Genomic DNA, 21,783 nt, shown 5'->3' on the forward strand with positions numbered 1-21,783 from the left:
TTCTGGACTTCAAGAATCCAAATAAAAACATATGAGAGCAAAGTTAGAAGGACGGGAGCTGGAGCGTTATTTTGAGGAATGGATCCATCAAGCCAAGAGAGCTTGGAAAGTTGCCTCTCTATTTTGAAGGGAGCCTCTTGTCCAGAGAGCTGGGCCCCACTGTCCATGGCTTTGCCGTGGGTGGTGCTGCAGGTACCGTGAGAGGAGCCTCACTCACTTTTCCCACTTCTGTCCAGAATTCAGACCTACACAGCTCGTCTGTTACAGTATCTTTTTAGATATTTGAATTAATTAGATCTTAATTTTAAATCTCTTTAGTGATGTTTGGGAAGAACTTTAATCTCTTTAATGGAATCAGCTTTCATCAAGAAAGGATCATTTGTAAAAAGAATTATAACAAGTTTTTGTTGTTGTTACAATTGTGTAATAGACATAATAACAGATTTTTTTGTAGAGTTGATGTTACAGTGGTAGTGGGCACAAGGTGTGGAGGGCACTGCATGGCACGCTAAACAATGTACCCTTTATACTTAAGGCAATAACGGAGGGGGGCACTCGGAACTTTCACACATGAGAGGGATAAAGTCAGATTTTTTATTTAGAATGAACACTGTATGAGGCTACATGGAGGCTGGATGGAGAAAAGGAGGGAGAGGGGACTTGTGGCAGGGAGATCATTTCGTTCTAGTGCAGGAGGAAAATGATGAGAGAGGTGGAGAAAAGGAGGTAGAATCTGAAACATATTTAGAGGGCAGAGTCTACGACATTCAGTAACTAGCAGGAAAGGTGAAGGGGAGTCAAGGGGATTCCCTAGGTTTCTGGCTTGAGTAACTGAATGGTGTTTCTAGTTATCAAGACAGGGAGAGGAGGAGAAACTGGCTCGCTGGAGGAAGGATGAGGAGGAAGATGCAATGTGTTAAGTCTGATACGGAGATTTAACGACATTGGACAGGATCTTCCTAAGGCAGGGAGACTTGTTAATTTAGGCTGAAAGGAAGTTTGGGAACCACTGGTGTGATATGGCGCAGGGGTTGGGTTGGGAAGTGCTGTGTCACCCTTGTAGCTCTGTAGTACCGTGTCACTAATAATACTGGTGATGCTGGTCTCTAACACGTGGGATGTTCCGTGCACCGGTGGTGGGCTTAATACCTTATAGGCATTGTCACATTTAATTCTTCTCGAACCGCGTGAGGCAGGTGCTATGACATTCCTATCTTACAGTTGTAACAAATCACAAGTCACTAAGTCCTCTACCAAACAGCTCCATCTAAAACACTGGAATTTTCATGGTATTTTATGCCCCCTGGCACAGTCTTTAGCACATAGGAAACATCTAATAGCTGTTGCCTGAATAAATGGTGCAATTGACATCTTACAGAGTCACCATTATGACAGAAATGTTGTGGCTGACAGTCACGGGGAAAGTAGGGTGGAAGGGTCCTTTTGGTAAAATCTTGCATTTATGAAGGGTTGAAGAAGCAGATGAGGTTAACATAACAGAGTGATTTTTAACTTACTTCAGCCCTTCTTTAGGGAATCTGAGTGAAGCCTTGGTTCCTGTCCCCTGAGACAGGCACACTGATGGACGTGGACATCTTCAAAATTTTGAGTAGAGCTGAGCTTCACTGATCTCACTATAGGTTTAAGACACGCTTTGATATACACATCTTCAAATTCTTTAAATGGTTCCTTTTAAATCCCCAGCCCCCTTCTATTGCAAGGATAATTTATCATCCTATTTATGGCCAAATTTTGATGTACCTGGAATTAAGTATTCGAGCATTTCTGAGGCATATATGTGATTTTTATTACCTCTCAATTCAGATTGAAACAAATTTAAGTCCTTTTCCAAATCTACTCTTCGGAGGTTTTTGAGAATCCTCAAAAAGGCATCATCCACACTGAGGACATAGACAAATTGCAACCCCCTCAACTAAATTGTTGATTACTCATAGAGCTCAATTAATTCTTGTGTATATTTAATAACATACTCATATCTATGAACTGCTCTTTACAGCCCAAACTATGTGCTCAGGAAATGTAAATAGATTCTAATATCTGAGAGAAACATAATTAGGATGGGGATGTGCTGCCAAAGTAATTATATAACATAGTACAAATTATCATCTAGCTAGTATAAATTGAGATTCATCATTATTACATTGTCAGGACTTATCCAAAGTAATGAACTTATCATCAGTTAAGTGTCTCAAAGACAACCAAAGGATTCCAAAAACCTTAACAAAAGAATGAACTGCTTAATTACTTCCCCATTTCTTTGAGAGCCCACTAAGTACAAGGCAATGTGTTAAGTCCTTTATGTCTAGACCCTAGTTAAGAGGATTCTTGATTACTTGTATGCATGGAAGCTCGGTGCTGAAGGGAAGCTTAGCAAGATTAGAATCCAGCAATCCTATTTTACAGATGAAGTGACTGGGTTGAAGAGGAATAAACAGACTTGCTCAAAGTAGCATATTTAGAGGGTCTAAGAAACCACATGAGACCTTGGTTTGAAATTCCAGCCTTACCATTGAGTGTATGCCTTGGAATCTCATTTTTCTCGTCTGTAACATGGAATATTTTGAGATGATAAAAAGATATTATCTTAGCCAAATGCATAGAATATTCTGGCACATAATGACTATCCAAGAAATGGTATTTATTTTATTATATTAGGGGAAGAGCAGAACTTGCAACTGGATCTCCCAGCTTTTACCTAAGAGTAGTCATAGTCCCTTACTGCTTTAGAAATTAGCTTCATGGTCTCCATCCAGTTTATTGGCATCGTATGGCTAAGCTCTTATGACATTCATTTTTAAGGTCTCTTTTACCTGAAGGTGGCAGAGATTTGGGGTTTTGCTGTTGTTTTCACTGTTGTACCTTTAGCACCTTCAATCAGTGCTCAGAAAAAATCTGTGTTGAATGAAAGAATGAATTTCTCTACCATGTCCCTACCACATCCTCCACTCTTTTCAATATAAGCAGCATTTCTTGAAGGCTTGTGTAAGCTAGAAATGATTGTATATTTGAGGAAAAAAGGAAGCAATTGCATTTAAGAAGTGCAAAGCTACACTAAAATGTGTTCTGCGTTCCATTACGAGGAGAATCAATTGATATCTTGGTGTACGTAACAGTAGCAGAACAGGATATTTTGTTTTCCTTTTAAATGCTGACATGTTTCAAATCCAAGCCTAGCCACTTGTTGGCTCTGTGACCTTGGGGAAGTTACATAATCTCTCTGAGCTCTGTCAGTTTCTTGTACACAGAATTTTATCTTAAAAAAATTAAATGACCGATGCATTTCACCTGCTTAGCACCATGCCTGGCACAGTGTTGAGTACATGGTGGCTCCTAAGGTCTTGAGCTTATTCTATGTGTTTATGATTAGGAATAATGGACTTGAGGATCTGACTTAGTGGGTGCAGTTTCCAAACACAGGTTTTCAACCTCTTAGCGTAGCACAGCTGTACTGCTTGACTTGATGTTTTCTGTCCTAAGGGATGAAGACTGATGGTGCCTCTGTCCTGCAGAAACATAAAATGAAACCCATCTAACCACCTCGGCTTGCCTTGGTCACAGCTCTTAGGCATAACTATATGAGAAAAGAATCAATGCACAAAATTATTTGATTAATCAGCATTGCCATTGCACTTCCTAGCAAAGGGAAGCTGAACATTAAAGAATACATTTTCTCCCTGGCCTTGTTTTTATGCTAACTGAAAGAAAAGAAAAATAAAAAATAAAAACAAGAGCAGGCAAATGTTGACAGGAGAAAATGCAATACAATTCTACAAAATATTTTGGTACTAAAATGTTTTATGGAGACTAATGGCTCAATTATAGCTTAATACTCATTGCCACGAGTGTTGTAAGGGGGAAAACATCTCCCCCCCTGATGTGCTTGTTCATGTAAACAAGAGAAAAGGCTTCCTGAGTCAGAAACAGTATGTTCAAGCTCACCCACTGGTCACTCTCCAGTTCAGGGAATTGTCCCAGTCCTGAAGCAGCTTCCCTGCTGGATGGAGCAACACTGCGTCTCCTCCCCCTCCATCAGAGAACCATTAGGTTCCGGCTGCTGTGCTTGAAATAGTGACTTGCTTTCTCAGTCCTAGTACAAGATTTGAAAACAACGATGCAGTTTTCCAAAGAGGCAAATTTATTTTTGGGAAGTGGGATCATTGGTTCTAGTGCATTACTGTTCTTAATGACATAGGATTTCAGGATTGTATGAAATTTTCCTTTTGAGGAAACTGAGGCACAGAGGAACAACTTGTTCAACCATGCTTGGCAGAGTTGAGAGTTCAGCATACTGAATCGGGTGGAAGGAAGGTGATTTTGGAGATTACTTACTTATTAAGAGCTTCTAGCCCAGTTCTTGGATTATTCATTTCAGTTATTCAGCAGAGATGCACTGAGCACTCACTGTGTGTCAAATAATGTAGCAGATGTGGGGGATTTGGGAGAACAAGACAAAAAAGGCTTCTATCCTCTTGGAGCTTACACTGTAGAAGGGGATACTGATAACAAAAGAATCAATATCCTTAATTAATTATAGATTTTTATTAGGGTTACAGAGCAACTAAGGTGGTAAGGAATGAGAAAGGAGTTCCTTCTCCTTTATCTCCCAATCATGAAGGCTTAGGTGAGGCCAGCTTTGGAAAAGAATGATCCAGGTGTTAGCAAGTGCAAGGGCCATAAAATAGGGAAGGGAAGGCATGTTGTGTGGCTGGGCAGAGTGCCCCTGGAACAGCATCCTGGAGGCGGGAGGCTGGCAGGGAGGCTGGGTCATGTCATGTAGGTCACAGAGTTTTGCATGAAAAGCGTGCTCAGTAGATATAATTATGACTGTTCCTGAGCTTCAGTTTTTATTTGCAAAAAAAAAAAAAAAAAGCCAATAAAAATTACAGCAAGGGTTATTATGTCCATTCAAGGAGATGCTTGCTTATCACCCAGCATGGTGCTAGGCAGATTACGAGTTCCCTGCCTACAGTCTTCTTACCCTATGCCCTTTAAATTCATCTGCCACCAGCCATACCCTCGGTAGAATCATACTCGGTAGAAGTGAGTGAGGGGGCAAGTGTGGTGGAGAGTGAGGAGTCAGTGGGAGGAGAGTGGGACTTGGGGGAGGTAGGAGTGAGGAGGACCTGGGGACCTAGGATTTCCACATTAAAGCAGATTAAAGAGAGACCATCAAGATGCCTGCTGGGAGGTGGTGGGTGGATGGATGGGTCCCATGTATATGCTGCTGGTTGTTGGGGACACTGTTGGGCTGCAGAAATTCATGAAGACAGTCTGTTCGTCTGAGAGCCCTGCTCCTCTGTAGCCTAATCAAGTCCTGACATTTGAATTTTTAACTAATTTTGGGGAAATAACTTTTCAGATTCTCATCATATAGTACTTGTTCAATGTGAATAGGAATGATTACTTTGCTGAAGTGATTAGCATGCCAAAGAAAAACTATAGAATTTTCCCCAATTTTTACTTTTAGATAAATGTCAAATATCTTCTTTAAAGTGCATTCGATTTCTTTTTTTCTTCTTAAGAATCATTAAAAAGTAGCAAAATATGATGAAGGTACAGGGAAGTATAGAAATAATGGGAAATGTGCATGAGAAGAAAGCCAGGTTACCCTGGCAGAGAAAATTTTCTCAGCAGTGATTTTAGTCACCAAAGAAGTAAAAGCTGTTAATACTAATTTCATCTAAAGGAGACGAGCAGCGAGTGGTGGTGTTTTTCTCAGATACTTCTGGAAGCATAATTCAGAGTGGAATGGTTATCTGTTCTGAAATGAGGGCCACTTGTGGTCAAGTGGGCACACAAGCCCTGGGATTAGGTGGTCTGGAGGCCACAGGGCAGCGAGGCTGTTCAGAGAGTGACCTTGTGTGAGGCACTCGACCTATCTGAGCTTCAGTTTTCTCAACTCTGAAGTGAGAATGCCAAATTAGCCTCAGGATAAATGGGGACAGCACGAGATGAGATACAGGATGCTAGATACCAGCTTTGTCACCTCAGTTAAAAAAAAAAAAAATCTCTTTCCTTCCTCCTTTTCCCTCAGAAGAAAGAGATTGGTTGAGTGGTGGCTGGAATTAGGACCCTGAACTCCTGAACCCTCAGCCTCCCTAGAAATTCTCTGCAGACAGATGCAGGGAAAGTCCTTGTCTTTGTTTCTACATGTTGTTGCCCAGGGCTAATGGAGCAAGTTAAATTGAATCACAGGGAGTACTAGTACCCCATTTTGACTAGAATCAAAGGTCCTAAGGTCTTCAATATCACTTTTCAAATCATAACCACCTCTTGGAGGTCCAAAGGAAGCCCATTAAATCAACCTGGGTCCTTTGCTGTGATTTAAAAAAAAAGAGCAATAATTCTTTCACATGCAGTAAGGTAGGGGTTTCATGCTGGAACCTTTAAAAAAGGTTCTCCTTCCCTCCCAATGTTTGTAGATCATTGGTCCAGAACAAAGAGGGGATGAACAGATCCTTTATTCACTTCCCCTAATCTTACCACTTGCATGATTAGGGAAAGTAAACACAAGATAAAACAGGATAAGACAGGATGGAGAAAGTGTCCATGTCAATGGTTAGTGCCAAGCTGAACTATCCCTACTTCCCCTTGTCCCTGCCAGATATTTCTTGGGAGGGGTCCTCTTAGATGGTTTTCTGTGTGTGTGTGCGTGTGTGTGTTTTAATTTCCTTTAAATGATATAATCTCTATGCTATAAGAAAAGAACCATTTATATCAAAGGAACTTTATATCCACATTTATCAAATTAGAGGAGGAGAAACTCTAGCAGCCCCTCCCCGTGGCCACCATGCACATCTCTTGCCTCTTCCAAACCTGCCCGTTGGGAGAGATATGGCCAGTTATGTGAGCCAAAAGGATTTCTAACCAAGAGAAGGCTCATCAGCAAATCATTCTCTTAAATGTAACAGAAGTCCCTGGCTTCTGCTATAAAACACTCTTGGGAAGGGACGCTTCTTTGCATTTTGAGGGCTACACATAAAATCAGGGCGTTTTTTTCCTCAGTTCTGGTCGACACTCCACTACACACTTTAATGACTGTATTAAAATTCTCAAATGAAGCCTTAAGATAAAGGGCAGCAGATTATATTCATTCACCTTTAAAGTTCTCTAGTTGCTGACATTACTGCAACATGCTTGCTTTCTTTACTGAGATATATTTATAGTAGCTAGAGATTTGTGAATGCAGCTGTGGTCTAGAGGTAAGTGACAGGTGCTCTGCCTAACTTGAGAAGCAGCGTGTCACAGTGGCGAATGCATCCAATGGGATAAAGTAGGCTGAGTGTTAGATCCTGGCCGTGTTACTCTGGGGAAGTCATTTCACCTCCTACAAAGTAAGAGAATTAGCCTTGACGATGTCTATGATTGCTCTCAACCATAACCTTAAATAACGTCTATGATTCAAAACAGATTTTTAGTATAATCTTGCAGGCGATAAGAGAGACCTCTAGTCCACTTTTCTGATTATCTACTTATAGTGAAATTGACATTTTAACTCTGCACTCAATGGCTTCAGAGAGATGCCCTTCAAGTGTGAGATACAGCACTGGACATTCAGGCTAGATGACCGCTCCAGGAGAGCTCTTCCAAGCGATTCAGACACTCACAGATCTGCATTTGTGTGGAAGGGTTGGTCTGTTTGTGAAATTAGTGCCCATTACCAGTCAACCACACAGCACACCCCAGTCCTTTTAAACTAGGGAATACTATATCAGCTTGGACCATTTTAGATAAGTACATTGCTTTATGCCACAGTAACTATTTAAATTACATACATAAATATAACCTGACTATTTCCCCCTACTTCCCCCCAGTTCAATTCTCTGGTCTTTTATTAGTACTTCTATTTTAATCATCTCGCTTGCTTTTCCCATTGTCCTTGTCTATGCTATTTTCTCAGCCTCGGTACTTTTGGCATTTTAGGTTACATAGTTCTTTGGGTTTTTTTTTTTGTGGGGGAGGTGTCTTGTGTCTTATAGGATGTTTAGCAATATCTCTGGCCTCCAATTACTAGTTGTCAGTAGAGTGCCACTGTCCCCAATATGACAACCAAAATGTCTCCAAACATTGGCAAAAGTCCCTGTGGCGGGTTAAGTCACTCCGGGCTGAGAACCACTCTGTGCTTAATCTTCTTTTTTTTTTTTTTTCAATTCTGATTTTTCTTTCTTGGACATAAGAACAATGCTATATCCTGAAGGGCTTGGAAAGTATTACTCTGTTATTATCATTCTTAACATTCTAACATCTTTCACTTATGTAAGGTTTCACAATTTATCAAGCATCTCCACCCACACTATCCGTGGAGATTTAATTCATGCCAGCTCATTGTCTGTAACAAATTAGCAGAGGGAGGCATCTTTTCTGTGACTGTCCCTGTGCCCTTTTTTCCAACATGCTTGGAATCTTGCATGTTTGATAAGAGGTCTTGCCCCGAGGAAGATGTGTTTAGGACAAGTCAGGCCTTGTGTAATGAAAGCTGGCTTGGTCTTTCAAAGAGTCATAAAATAAGACACGTTTAATCACCTTGAAATGATACCCTTCTCAATCTCTGCTGGCAGGGTCTACAAATCTGCCAATACATACTCAAGATGGCACATCTACAGCTACATACCAACAGGTGGCTTCAGTGAGGACTGAGTCCCACGGCTCTTTAAAAGTGTTCTGAATACTGCAGTCCTCAGCCTAAACTGGACTGCTGGGGTCTTATCACGCTGCACTAAGTGAGAGCAGATGGCATTTTTGAGAAAGAGAAATGAGCATATCCCCCGCATTTTCACCTTCTCCCTACCCTCTTACCTGCTTAAGGATTTCAGCAGCTGTTTCGTGTGAACAATCAAATATCACATAGAACTCCTTGCCTTTCTTCATCTCCTTGAGTAAAGGCTTGGCATCTTTATTCCCAGAGGGCAGCTGGCGGATTTTGATTTTAATGTTGTATCTGGAGGGAGCTTTGATGAGCTCTTGCAGACGAATTAGACCTGGAAAATGACATCCAGTCACACAACAGACTGTTCTGTCCAGAGTATTTGCTTATTGCCATTTATAGTCGAACTCATATATCATTCCCAAAGTGTATCAAGGGTCCACCTACCTAAAGGTTACATTGTTGACTTCTCATTTGTCATTCCTCTTTTATGGTGAATTATATATATTTTCCTTGTGTGGGCATGTGTGGCTAGAAGCACAATTTTCCCAACAGCACTTGGAATTTTTTAGAATGCAGTGTTCCTCTCCAGCTTTCAGCCAACACCGTAACTCTAACAAACCAAGTTTGTAATTGTAAAACTTTTGTAAACAAAAAGTGCTCAAAGTTTCCAAAGGTGCTTAGTGAAATGGATAACACCTTCTCACTTGGAAAAAAAAAAAAAAAAAAAAAGAACACTAGAATTTCTCGGGGACATAAATCTCTGAAAACCTTTCATCAAAAACATTTATATATAACATACCATTTACCAGCTAATTAGTTGGTCTGTTTTACATAATTTTCCAGTTCTCACCATATAAGCTATTTATAAATGGCTTATTATATTTTCTTTCTGATGTAATTGAACATTGAATTGGAAAATCCTTTCTTGGTTTAAAAGAAAAGACCATAGAATTTTGAAAGATTATGATAATAAAGGCAGAAACAACATTGTTTAAAAATCTGCCATTGGTAATTGTAGAAAAGAATGCAGCCAAGTAACTTGACGGAGAATGTTTAATTCAGCACAAATATAAATCTATTGAGCTGCACCATTTTTTTTTTTTTTTTAGTAGAAGTGCTTAACTAGGGTGAGACCAACAGCTCTATAAAGCCTCTATCTTATTTCCCCTAATGTTAACTGGTGCTGGCTACACTGCTTGATGTTGGCTCTCACCCAAGGACTCCCATTGGAAAATTGAATTTCTTTTTTTATTACACAGTCTGTGCCTTCCGAATGTGTCAGCTTCAAGTAATCAATAGGAAATGTTAAGTTATCACTATTCAGATAAAGATTGTAGTATGCACTGTGCAAGATACAGCACGGATGACAGCCACCTCTGGACTTGGCACACTTCTTTTATTTTATTTAGTTATTTGTTTCCTCCAGAAGCAACATTTGTGTGTGTCTAAGATGTTATGTTTCCTCTAAGACCTTGGACAGGTGTGGTTATGAAGTACAGTAAACTTGTAGGCTACTGTTCAGAGTCAAATGGACCAGGGCAAGGAAGGGAGGACTTGTAGAACCACATCAAGATTTAGTGCTCATTATCCTTTTTAACTTTTTTAACATAAAAATTGAAATTTTTAAAATGATAGCTTTCCTGGACTCCTGCTTTTCCAATCAGTCAACATGGCTGATAGCTTACTTCCAGAATTGCTTGTCCTGAGCTCCTGAACGACCGATGAGTACCAATGAAAGAAAACTGAGCATATGGACTTCTGTGTTTGTTAATCCTCACGGCAATCCTATGAAGCAAGTGTTATTATCTTCATCATTTCATCATTTCAAGTAAGAAAATCAGAGCAATGAAGTAACTTACTCAAGTTTACAAATATAGGGGGAGCTATGGCCTCAGACCGTCTGTGGGTCCAGTGCCTAATCTTTCCACGTTACCATCCTGCCGTACAAATAAAAATTGTTGGTCCCGAGGGAACAGATTCAGCTTTGGGTTATTTGATGAGATGGGGAAACAGTAGAAACAGGGACCTATTCTACTTTCTTTTTTACTCCAGGCTACTTGTAATTCTCTGTGGGGTTTACTGTCCTCCTGCTTTGCAATCACTTCCTTTTTTTTTTTTTTTTTTTTTTTTTTAAAGCATGACCACAAGGGAGATCAATGTGGCCTTTAAATAAACTAGGACAAAAAAAAAAAAAAACATTTAAAAAATGCATTTCATAGTCTGCAAATGAACTGCTCTTTTTTTCTTTGCTAAATGAAATGTCAATCTTGACATGCATTTCCTGTCATGATGACTTATACACATGTTAACGACATTTAAAGTTGACTATGTTCTCTCCCTTCAGTCATTCATTTTTAGGAGAAAACATTTCCTGAATGTTCCCTGTATACCAAGTCCCATGCTAAGCACTAGAAGTGAGACATGAACACATCTTGCTTTAAAGGTCCTCCCAGCCCATAGAAGGATTTCATCCCTTCAAACTTGGGATGTGCATGGGGCAACACTTACTACCTAACTTTATAAATTATGACCTGAGGCTGATGGGGGCCAGAGCATCTTGATCAAGGTCGTGTTGAAGCCATTAAGTGGCAGATTCAGGACATAAAGCCAGGTCTACCTCTGACCCTCAATCTAGGGCTATTTTCACCAAATCAGTGGCCCCTCCTGACTTTCAGATTTAAGATCAACTAACTACCTGACTGAAGGACTAACTAACTATATAGAGAAATAATTACATAAATAAGCAGAGGAAAAAAACCTTAGGGCCAGTATAAAGCATTCAGCCTTCATTTGGCAAATGAGACCATTAATAAACAGACTCTCTTCTCTTCAAAGAAAGTAACCATGAACTTTCACAATTATTTCATAAAAGAAAGTTATTTTAATACTGATAGAGGAGACAGGAAAATTCAGTAAAAAAGACTAGTTTTTAATTGGACTAAATTTATCTTTCAGAAAAGCTCACTGCTAATGCCCTCATTTTCTCACGTTGTCCATATACAGGTGAACTGGCCTTGGGAAAGGTGACGCTCAGCAGATTTAAAGATTACAGACCCAAGATGTAAGAAGAACAATGAGCAAGGAACAGGGAGGTTTACTTTTTTCTTCCAAAGCGATTGTTTGCTTAAAAAATAGCCTTTCTGCCTTCATTAGCAGACATGGCAGAATTTACAATTCAAAAGACTTTTTAGTTCACAGGAGATGAAATTTAGAGAAAGCTTTTCCTTTTATTTGTGTTTCGCAGCAATTCATCAATCCTTTACACGTCATTGTTAAGAAGTTAAAACTTGTCCGCTAAACAAATCATTGCTTCAGGGAAAGAAAACTGATTTAGGGACAACTCCTAACTTTGCCAAAGGCCCTCCTGTGTTTGGACGCCGGGCAGCCTTGCCCGAGTGACCCAGTGCTGACAGAGTTGCAGAGAATGGTAAGGGTGCATGCAGACCTGATAATGGTGATGGTTTTTCTAGCCCTGGATTCCAAAAAAAATGTAATGGGGACAATTAGGGAAACTGGAATATCCTATCGTGTATGTCTCTATCAACATTAATATCGACATAAATGTATCATAGTATTGTATCAGCGTTAAGGTTCCTGTATTTGATAATTGTACTGTGGTCACAACAAGGAAAGTCCTTATTCTTATGAAATGTACGCTGATGTATTTAGAGGTAAAGTGATCATGCTGTCTCACTTTCAAATAGTTCAACAATCCTACTACTTCCTGTTATTATTGTTGCTGTTGTTGTAGTTGTTTTTATATTGAAAGACTATTAGAACAGTAAAGTGGCAAATGGTAACAGTTGCTGAATCTAGATTCAGGATGTATAGGAGTTTGTTGTACCTTTCTTTCAACTTTTCTCTAAGTCCACATCTTTCTCAGTAAAAAGACAGACCATGAGCCTCCTTCTTCCACTCCCACATCCAGCAATGCAATTGGAAACTGCACTTCTGGTTTAAAAAGTGCTTTAAAGCAAGAAGCTAGTTTATTTCACGTGAGTTTGAGCTGGGCTCTGCATGTAGAGATTACTCTCAAAGATGTTCGAAAGGCCACTTCTAAACACTTGCTTTGGCCGTCTGTCTGCTCTGTGTACTCAGATATGACACACACAGAAATGCTGATTTGCATGCCCATTGAGTGACTCTGGGGACAGGTGGAGTACATGGAAGAGAAAAAAAAAAAAAAAAAGAACCTGCTATTTCCAGTAAGTGTTCGAAATTTCCCATGTCTTCACCTTAAATAATAATAAACTTGCTATTTGCATTGCCCCCTTTTATGAAGTATCCTACACACTTTATAACTAGCTCAGTAAACCTCAGAATATACCTCTGAGGTTGATAGGTGTCAGTGCTGTTTTACAGTAAGAAAAGTGAGGCATAGTGAGGTTAATTGTTTGGATTGGCCTTGAAAATGAGTCACAAATGCCAGGAATTGGAAAAGACCTTAAAGGTCAAACCCCTGTTTGACGCATGAATCCCTTCCACACAGCTGTTGCTGAACATCTCTTCGTCTGAGAAATTCTCTGCCTCATTTTTTGCAGATCAGTCCATTTCTAGACAGCTTTAGTCATATTTAATGAGCATCAAGTTCAAAAGAAACATACATAGGTTTTCTTGAGTCTTAATCCAATTCCCTGTTCATTAAACCACATCAGTGAATTTGATGTCAAAAAAAATGAATGTAATAAACCACGGGGACTCAAAGATAAGATCATACATTTTAAATGCTAATTTCATCTGCATTTGAACTTGGAAACATGCAAAATGGCATTTCTCAAACTTGTTGGTATCCAAATATACCCACATCTAATAGGATTCTTAAAGGGATATATATACCCTCCAGAGAAGAGGGAAAAATCAGAACTGAGAAATGGAAATAGATAAGTGAGTGAATTACCTGGGGAAAGTGCAGATCTTCATACATATGATTTTCCAAAAGTGCATCAAAAAAGGCTAAAGACTTCCGAAAAGAAAAACTGTGTCCCTTGATCACAAAGAATCGCATAGAAGACTTTAGTCAGAATATTTGAGATTAACTGTGTTGCAGTTAGCTCCACCAGTATGTTTTGGTCCTGAACTCTGGTTAATACCAAGGGTAGCTAAAAATAATATACCACCATGCAATATCTAAAGATTGATTTCCAGTGCAGAACTCTGAAACTTGAAATGGGTTTTCTGGTCAGGGGACTGGAGTAGGTAAATAGGAAGGGTAGAAAAGAGTAAGGGCAGAAAAAAGGGAACTATAATTTATTATCTTGTTGGTACTGAATGCCAAGGACTTTCCATGCCCCAGCTATTTCAAGTGGGATTGGGGGAGGGCACGTAGCAGAGTGTTCTGGCTAGCATGAGGTCGTAACAGCACAGTGGGGTGACCTGCGATTGCTGAAGTTGAAACAATTCACTTATTCTTTTACTTGGCACTGACTGTGTACAGCGTATCATTTATTTTGGTTTGATCATCTATGGTGAAATGTTTAATTTTCTTCAAGTCCAAACTTAGAGCATCTGTCAAAATTCTTGTTTCTGTAAAATATAGTTCTTTCTATTTTCTATGGGAAAATATAATCGACATAACAAATCTAAGTCACTATTTAAATACAGCTATTTCACTTATTTGCAGGGTGGCTGAGCATATTAAATGAGTTAATTACAAAAATATTTAGAACAGTGCAAGGCAATTAGTCAGTACTCCAAGAATTTCATTATTATGATTTTTGTGGTTGTCGTTTCTCTTGGGTTTTCTTTCTAGATATAGTGTTTCAATCAATCAATCACTGACTTTTTTATGTATGTTAATCTTACTTCGGGTAATCCTCACTGTAAAGCTTTGAGACTATGTTTAAGTGACAGTTAATTGCTCTTTCATTGTAGGCTGCATTTTATAAATTTTATGGCTCTGGTGTGTTGAGAAAAATGATTTAAGGTAACCATGGGTAAAAAAAAATGAAAACCTCTTAAGCTCTATGTGTTGTGAACATATCTGGCTGGAACTCATTTCCCCGATGGCCTCATCCAGTCCTCTATACACTGAGGACTTTCAATTTTCTATCTCCAGCCTATACTGCATCCCTGAACTACAGACTCATGTATTAACTGCCTGCTCACCACCTCCATTTGGATGTCTAGTAGACATGGCAAGCTCAAATCTTTTCATGACTAAACTCCTATACCCTTATTTCTCCAAACTATCTCCATTTATATGTTTCCCCATCTCAGGTGATGGCAACTCTAGCCTTTGGTTCAGGCTCAGAAGCTTAGAGTCAGCTTTGACTCCTCTATTTCTCTCACCCGCCTTCCCCCCAATCAGAGCACTTTGCCAGTTCAACATCAAAATATTTCCAGAATATGACCATTTCTTACTCCTCTGTGACTGTCACCTCCATCTCTCGCCTTGATTTCTCTAGACGCCAACCATTTTATGCTTGCCTCTCTATGTTGTTTTATTAATATAAGACCCAGAGTGATCTTTTTATGATATAAATCTGATCATATCCCTCCTCTTCTGAAAAGTCTCCAATGGCTCCCCACTTCATGAAGAGTCAAAGCTCTTCCAGCAATCTACAAAGCTGTCCATGGTCTATAGTGTCCTTCTCTTGACCCCATCATCCTTCCATTCTCAGTCTGATCCAGCCACACTGGCCCCCTCGTTTGTGTAAATAAAGGTTTACTGAAACACACCATACCTGCTCATTTACATATTATCTGTGGCTGTCTTCTTGCTCCCTCAGCAGAGTGAAATAGTTATGACCTAGACACGATGGTCCATAAAGCTGAAGTTCTCTAGTATCTGTCCCTTCAGAGAAAAAATTTTGCTCATCCCTGTTCTACAAAATTGGCTATGACTACATTTCACCAGGATTGGCCTTGAGAAAGCAGAAACTGCTGAATCTTCTCCACACTGAATTTGGTGCTCAGCTTCTCAGCTCTTTTTGATGTGTGTGAAGGGATAGAAGCCAGGTTCCCACCAGGGGTCTAACGAAGCAGAGGCAATGGCCAATGAGCAGCAATGTCTCATTGCCTACAGTCACTTCTGAACATGGGACTCAGAGAGAAGTAGGTGACTGATAACAAGAACATCCAGGCAACAGAGAAAGAGAGAGATGAAGCAAGACAAAACTTTACTTCCCAACAGTTCTCTAGGGTCTTTCTGCATTTTCTCTTCTAGCGGACAGAATTCTGCTTGCTGGTGTTTGGTGAATTAAATTTTGCCCTTAGAGACGTGCACAGTGCTCCCTTGACTCCAGTGGGAGTCATGGACCATTTGGTCCCATAGACATCTGTGCTGGCTTCAGGCAATTTAACAAACTCCTAGACAGATCCCAGTAAAGTGCTCTTTAATGGGTATTAATTCTGGTGTAAGGGCAGGTGCTGAGCACACCTAAGTCCTTTCTTTTCCTTCAGGTTTAGTAAGTTTTCTTCTTTTTACGGCTTGATAATTACTGCAGCCAAAACCCTGAGTCAAACAGTATTAAACCCACTCAAAGTCAAAAGATGTCTGCTTTTATTGATCTCAGTTGACCTGTTTGCTCTCTGGGTTCTAATTTAATGGCTCAATTGATTATTCATTTGCATTTTTAAAGTCTTTGCGAGCAAAATCATTTTAACATGAATCGTCTCTAACTTAATGGGCAAAATACAAACACATTTTGGATTTCCAATTTCAGCGAGTATTATTGAGCAGCTGAGCTCAGGTGGACTTTATAAGAATGAAAAGATTTCAGTTTCTTGTAAAAGGTAATAGAAGGGATAGTTCAAATTTTCTCCTGTGCAAAATGGACATCAGTTCTGGGCACTCACCTGAAACCGAAAGAGTGGTTAGGTCATCACCTTTTATGTTATGCTCTTGCAAATTATAATTTGTCTAAACACAACTTGAAATCTACAACAGTTACGCTCACACCCTTGGTTGAACTCTTTCTTAAATTAAATCCTGACATTTCAATATTATTTATTGATTTGTTTTCCTCTTAGATGATCCTGCTTTGCTGGAAATGGTAGAGATAGTGAGAGAAAATTATGCTATAGAGGGTGTTACATAATGAGAAATAGTATTATTTTGTTAACTCATGGAATTCTCTATTTACAAAGGTACACAACATGGAAGACCTGTCTACACTTATGTTTACAATGTAGTATATGTTAAGGCTCTTTAAAAATGCTTATGGAACTCATTTGATTGTACGTTTTCTTCCTTTACAGCAGGCAGGTGAAGCTTTAAAACTATGACTGCCTGTGGCTTATCCTTCCTGGTAGGACTGTTTTGAATATAATGTTTATAAATTACACATCCAATCACCTACCTTCACTTCTTTCTAAAATGAGACGAGGTTTAAGAAGATATATAAATGCATATTTCCAACCAGAATAGTCACCTTCATCTGACAGTTTAAAATGAATCCAGGGTTTAGTGCCAAACAGAGGAGGCTCACTATTCATTCTCTGAGGAATAGTTAAGTGCTAGTGCTTGGTGAAAAAGATAGCAAAAACAGGAAATATTATTAAAAAGTTCAAAAGCGCTTTGCTTTATTAATTGTCACTAGTAATTTTGTTAGTCTTATTACCAAATGTGTGGTTCAAGGAAAGGAGCTGGTTTCAATTCTTGAAAAAAATTATTCAGAAACTAAACAGTACTATTCCTTTTCCATGTAACTGCTAAGCACGTTCCTAGATGCCAGGATTATGTTAGGTAGCCGATTATAAAAATAAATAAGATAAAATTCCAAGTGTCAGGAATTCCTAGTCTCATAAACATGGAAACAGAGAATTGAAATGTGATATAATGCTTCTATTTACAAAGTGCTGCTAACTCCTAATGTGGTCCCACGAGCTGTAAGAAAGCAGTGGTATTTGAGTGTGATCACGGACAAGGAGGGAGCTTACCACCTTGAGGGTGTGTGGAGGATCATGCAAAGTGAGGGGCCAGCCTCAGAAAGAAAGAATCGGGGTGGACTTGGTAGTTAAGGATGGGCTCCTCATCAGAGCTGAGGTGTGAGTACAGGGGATGTCGAACAGCTAGTGCCTGGGTTAATGAAGATGAACGTGGTTGAATGATGCAGAACTTTAAATCGGAAGGACTTGGACTTTCCCATGTAGACACCAGAGAGTCACAGCAGAATTTAAACTGGATAAAAAGGGTCTTGAACTCCAACAAACCTCAAAATGTAAACAGAAGCCAAAGGGGGAAGGTGCCAGTGAAACTTCAAATGGGGGAGAATCAGAGAAATGTCTAGTGAGGCGCAGAGCACCACATGTCTGCCTTCCTCCTAAAATGAGCAGGTGGGACAAAGCAGGCCTTCTTTAGGGCTCATTGCTGGGGGTTCTTAGTCCTTCCCCACAAGATGGTTAGCTTTATTGATATAACTTCTGTTTTTGATATAACTTCTAATTAGATTCCTCTACCTAGTTTAGAAACTTTTCTAGACATTTATGTAGCTACTCATTGAGCTGGAATCATTTTGTGGTCATTTTCAAAATGTCTCCCCATTCTTTAAGGAATGGAGTCATGGTCACAGTCTTGATAGAGTTGGATACATTAAATTATATCTTTAATATTCAGATAGATTCCAACATATATCAATAAGGTGATATTTCTTTTTAAAAAGTGCCCTTAAGTTTGATGATGAGAAGGTCATCAGAAAGGATCAACTCACCAGAAGGAACTGGAATTCCTACACATGGCATTCCTAAATTAGAATACTCAATTAGCTTCATATAAGAGGGCATTTCCATGCACTCCACCTGGTGAGTCTGATGCATATGGAACACTCTGGTTCCCTTTTTTCAGACCAGACGTGGCTAAGTGAGGTCTTGTGTGAGTCCCATACCTGTGCTGTCTTCATACACCACGGTCACTGTTTTCCAGTTGTAGTAGAGGACCAGGTCCAGGACCGCCCTGCTGATGGCCGCATAATCTGGGTAGAGGTTGATGTAAAACAAATCTTTGTTGTCCACCGAGGGGTGTTTCCAGCGAGTCTGTATATGTGGAACTTCTAGAGCGTTGCAAATAGACTGCACAGCACTGACAGAGGAACTATGGGAAGGACCAAAGAGAGCAGCCACACCAAGAGCCAGCTGGTCACATGCTGATGTCCATGGACAAGGAGCGGGTGGAACGGGAAAGCAGGGAAGGGAGGGAGAAAGAGACAGTTCTGTGAATGTAATCTTTCGTTTCATGATTCCTCTTTATTTTCACTATTGGAAACTTTCCTCCACTCTCCCTTATATGTTGAAGAAATATGCTTACTCCAACTCCCAACATCCCTGGGAAACTAAATACTAGAGATGTAAATGTAGAAATGATTAGCAACATGTCACAGGGCCAATGCCTGAAAATAAAATGAGTTGCTGGTCTCACTTCATTACTTTTAATCAGTCTAAATCCCTTGTTTGATGTGTTGTTACCCAGAAGCACTCGGAGCTACTCTACAAGCCATATGCCAAGTGAACATCATGTGAATTCAGTTCTGTCTATGGCCATGTGGCGATAAAGATATCAACGTGGTCATCAAAGTTAGGAGGCTCTCTGGGTGGCTGCAAAGTACTTAGTTCCAGTCTCCCCAAAACTTGGAAAGGAGTTCCAGGCTATTAAAAAATTGCTAAAGAATGTTAAGTGATGCTGATACCTAACTAATGACAGAAGAATGGAGCAGCATAGCTTAAAGGGATCTTAGAAAACAATTGGTCCAGCCCACGAATGTCACAGGCAAGGGAGTGAGTCAGGACCAGTGGAGAAGGGCAGAGCTGCAGCAGAGCCCAGGAACCCAGAGCAAGGTCAGGCCTCTTTCCACCTCAGTATTAGCCACAAAGTCAAGTCAGTATGGACATAAAAATTAACTTTTCACATTTATTTACTTTTTGCATTATAAGAATATATATACACATTGAGATAATTTAGGATACTTATAAGTGTAAGGAAGAGAAAAAGGCTCTGAAATTCCACCATCTGGGGATGATATCTATTCATATTTTGGTGTTTCAATTTGTATTTTAAAAAAGAACATAGTATAGATACAGTTTGATGCATTGCTTTCTTCATTGAACACTCAACTGAACACTAAAAGCACACCCTTTTCTCCAGGTCATTACAAATTCTTCAGAAGTATATTTTAGTGTCTGAAGAATAGCCTATTCCATAAGCATATCATTACTTAACTATTCCTACAATACTGAGTATTTAAGCTGCTCCTAATGTCTGGTTATTATCAGTAATATTGTAAGCACTTATCTTAGTTCTTATATTTTTTCTGAATTTTCCTTTACTTTCTGAGAGTAGATACTCAGCTATAATTAAAGGGTATTGATATTTTTAAGTTGCTTGATATGCATAAACTAAATCCCCTTCCAGAAAGGTTGGGACAGATTATCTCCTACAATCATGTGAAATAGTGCCAGCTCATTTTCTGCTGGCATAAATTTATGCTGGCATTAAGTATAAATTTAGAAACATTTCAAACTTTTATTTTAATGCTAGTTTAAAGGAATTTGGAACCACTGAGAAATAATAGTTGAATATTTGAATTAAATAATAGGAAAATTTATCAATGACACTTTATTGCTTTTTAAAATAATGTCAATCCACAAATAAAAATAAGTAGAGAAGTTACACAGCTTTGTCAAAATTACCTGACTTGATTCAGAGAGAAAATTAATACATGACATTTTGAGAGTCATATTTCAAATATCAATGGGATAGCAAATGTTGACTATCATTCACAAGGAACTTTCAGACGCTGTGCTCTTTGGTACTGAATTGTCACAAGAGATGAAGACATAATTTTGGACATTATATGTTAGAAGTTAAAACTGTCCTCAGAAGCTCATTTTCTGGATATGTTTTCATTGGTTAGCAAGAAAAAAATGAGTGCCTGAGCGTGTGTGAACTGTTGTTTTATGTAGCGGGGGGCAATGGACTGAGCTTCCTGCTAATATTTAGCTCTGAGATGCTAATACGACTTGACAGAAAATCAATCCTTTTGAATTCTGTTTGCCAGCAAATTACCAGTTTTAAGAAGCTTTGGGGGTGTTTAATTTACAAGTATGGCAGGTACTTCAGATCACAAAAATGCTTTGGATTTTGTATAGGTTGAAGTATTGTTAAATGTGGTTGGCTTTCTGGAGTATTTACTCATTAATGTTTTGTGAGAGAGTGGTGTGTGTGTGTGTGTGTGTGTGTGTGTGTGTGTGTGTGTGAATGTGCTTCTGAGAGAGAGCGGGAGACTGACAGAGAGGGAGATACAGAGAGAGGGAATTATGCGAAGATGCCTTGTAAACTTTAAAATACTGTATAAACATAAGGTTTTATAATTTGTTCATAGACAACTCTGACCTGTAGAGTATCTCGAAATCCACTCATCTCTAAAAAGAAAATATTCTAATACTAAGATCATGCCATAGATTTAAAAAAAATCATTATACTATTCAGTTTTCATCTCTGCTTCCAGGAAAACAAGTTTTACATTTTATTTGTGAAGAACACTAAGAATCTTGCAGAAGAGCGTGTTAGGTGAACACACCCTACAGTCCTAACTGGGTTTATTCTGTGCGGAAACAACCAGCATTCGGTTACTCAGAAGTCAGCAGGAACGCGGTGCTCGTTGCATTCCGTTTACTTGTGTGCTTTTGTTGGGCAGAGCCTTTCCCCAGGAGAGAAGGACCCCCTCCTGCTCTGGGACGACCTTCCCGCACAAACACCCGTATGGAGCCTCCACAAGTCCCTAGTTAGAGCCCAAGCTTCAAATATGCCGAGTGTGGCTGTGCTTCAAAGGGTCACGTTGGAAGCGTCTGGGGGACGTGTGAACGAGCCCCACAAGGCCAGTGATTCTTTCCATGAGACAAAATTTGCTGCCTGCACGCAAATTAGATTACTTTTTGGGAACCTGTTTTCCGTTCAGGAGAAAAAGAGAATCAAATGCCGGGACAGTTCTCACCGATTTAAATCTTCTCTGACACCAAGTCCCCTGCTTTATTTATGTATTTTTTAAATTGTATGAGTCCATACATTTATTTTCTTACTTTCCCCCCTTTTAAAAATTGCATATTGGGGTATAATCGACATGTAACATTATATTCATTTCAGGTGCACAACATAATGATTTGATTTTTGTAATCCTCACATT

General features: G+C 39.4%; 1 protein-coding gene across 1 annotated transcript in view; it reads right to left on the reverse strand.

The window, feature by feature from the left end:
• Positions 1–21,783, reverse strand: part of GRIK1 (glutamate ionotropic receptor kainate type subunit 1) — a 354,625-nt gene that overhangs the window by 115,182 nt on the left and 217,660 nt on the right. The window contains 2 exon segments of the mRNA XM_032476648.1: positions 8,818–8,999; positions 18,493–18,750. Coding sequence (XP_032332539.1) covers positions 8,818–8,999; positions 18,493–18,750 — 440 coding nt within the window.

The sequence above is a fragment of the Camelus ferus genome, chromosome 1 (assembly GCF_009834535.1).
Source record: "Camelus ferus isolate YT-003-E chromosome 1, BCGSAC_Cfer_1.0, whole genome shotgun sequence".
Taxonomy (NCBI): Eukaryota; Metazoa; Chordata; class Mammalia; order Artiodactyla; family Camelidae; genus Camelus; species Camelus ferus.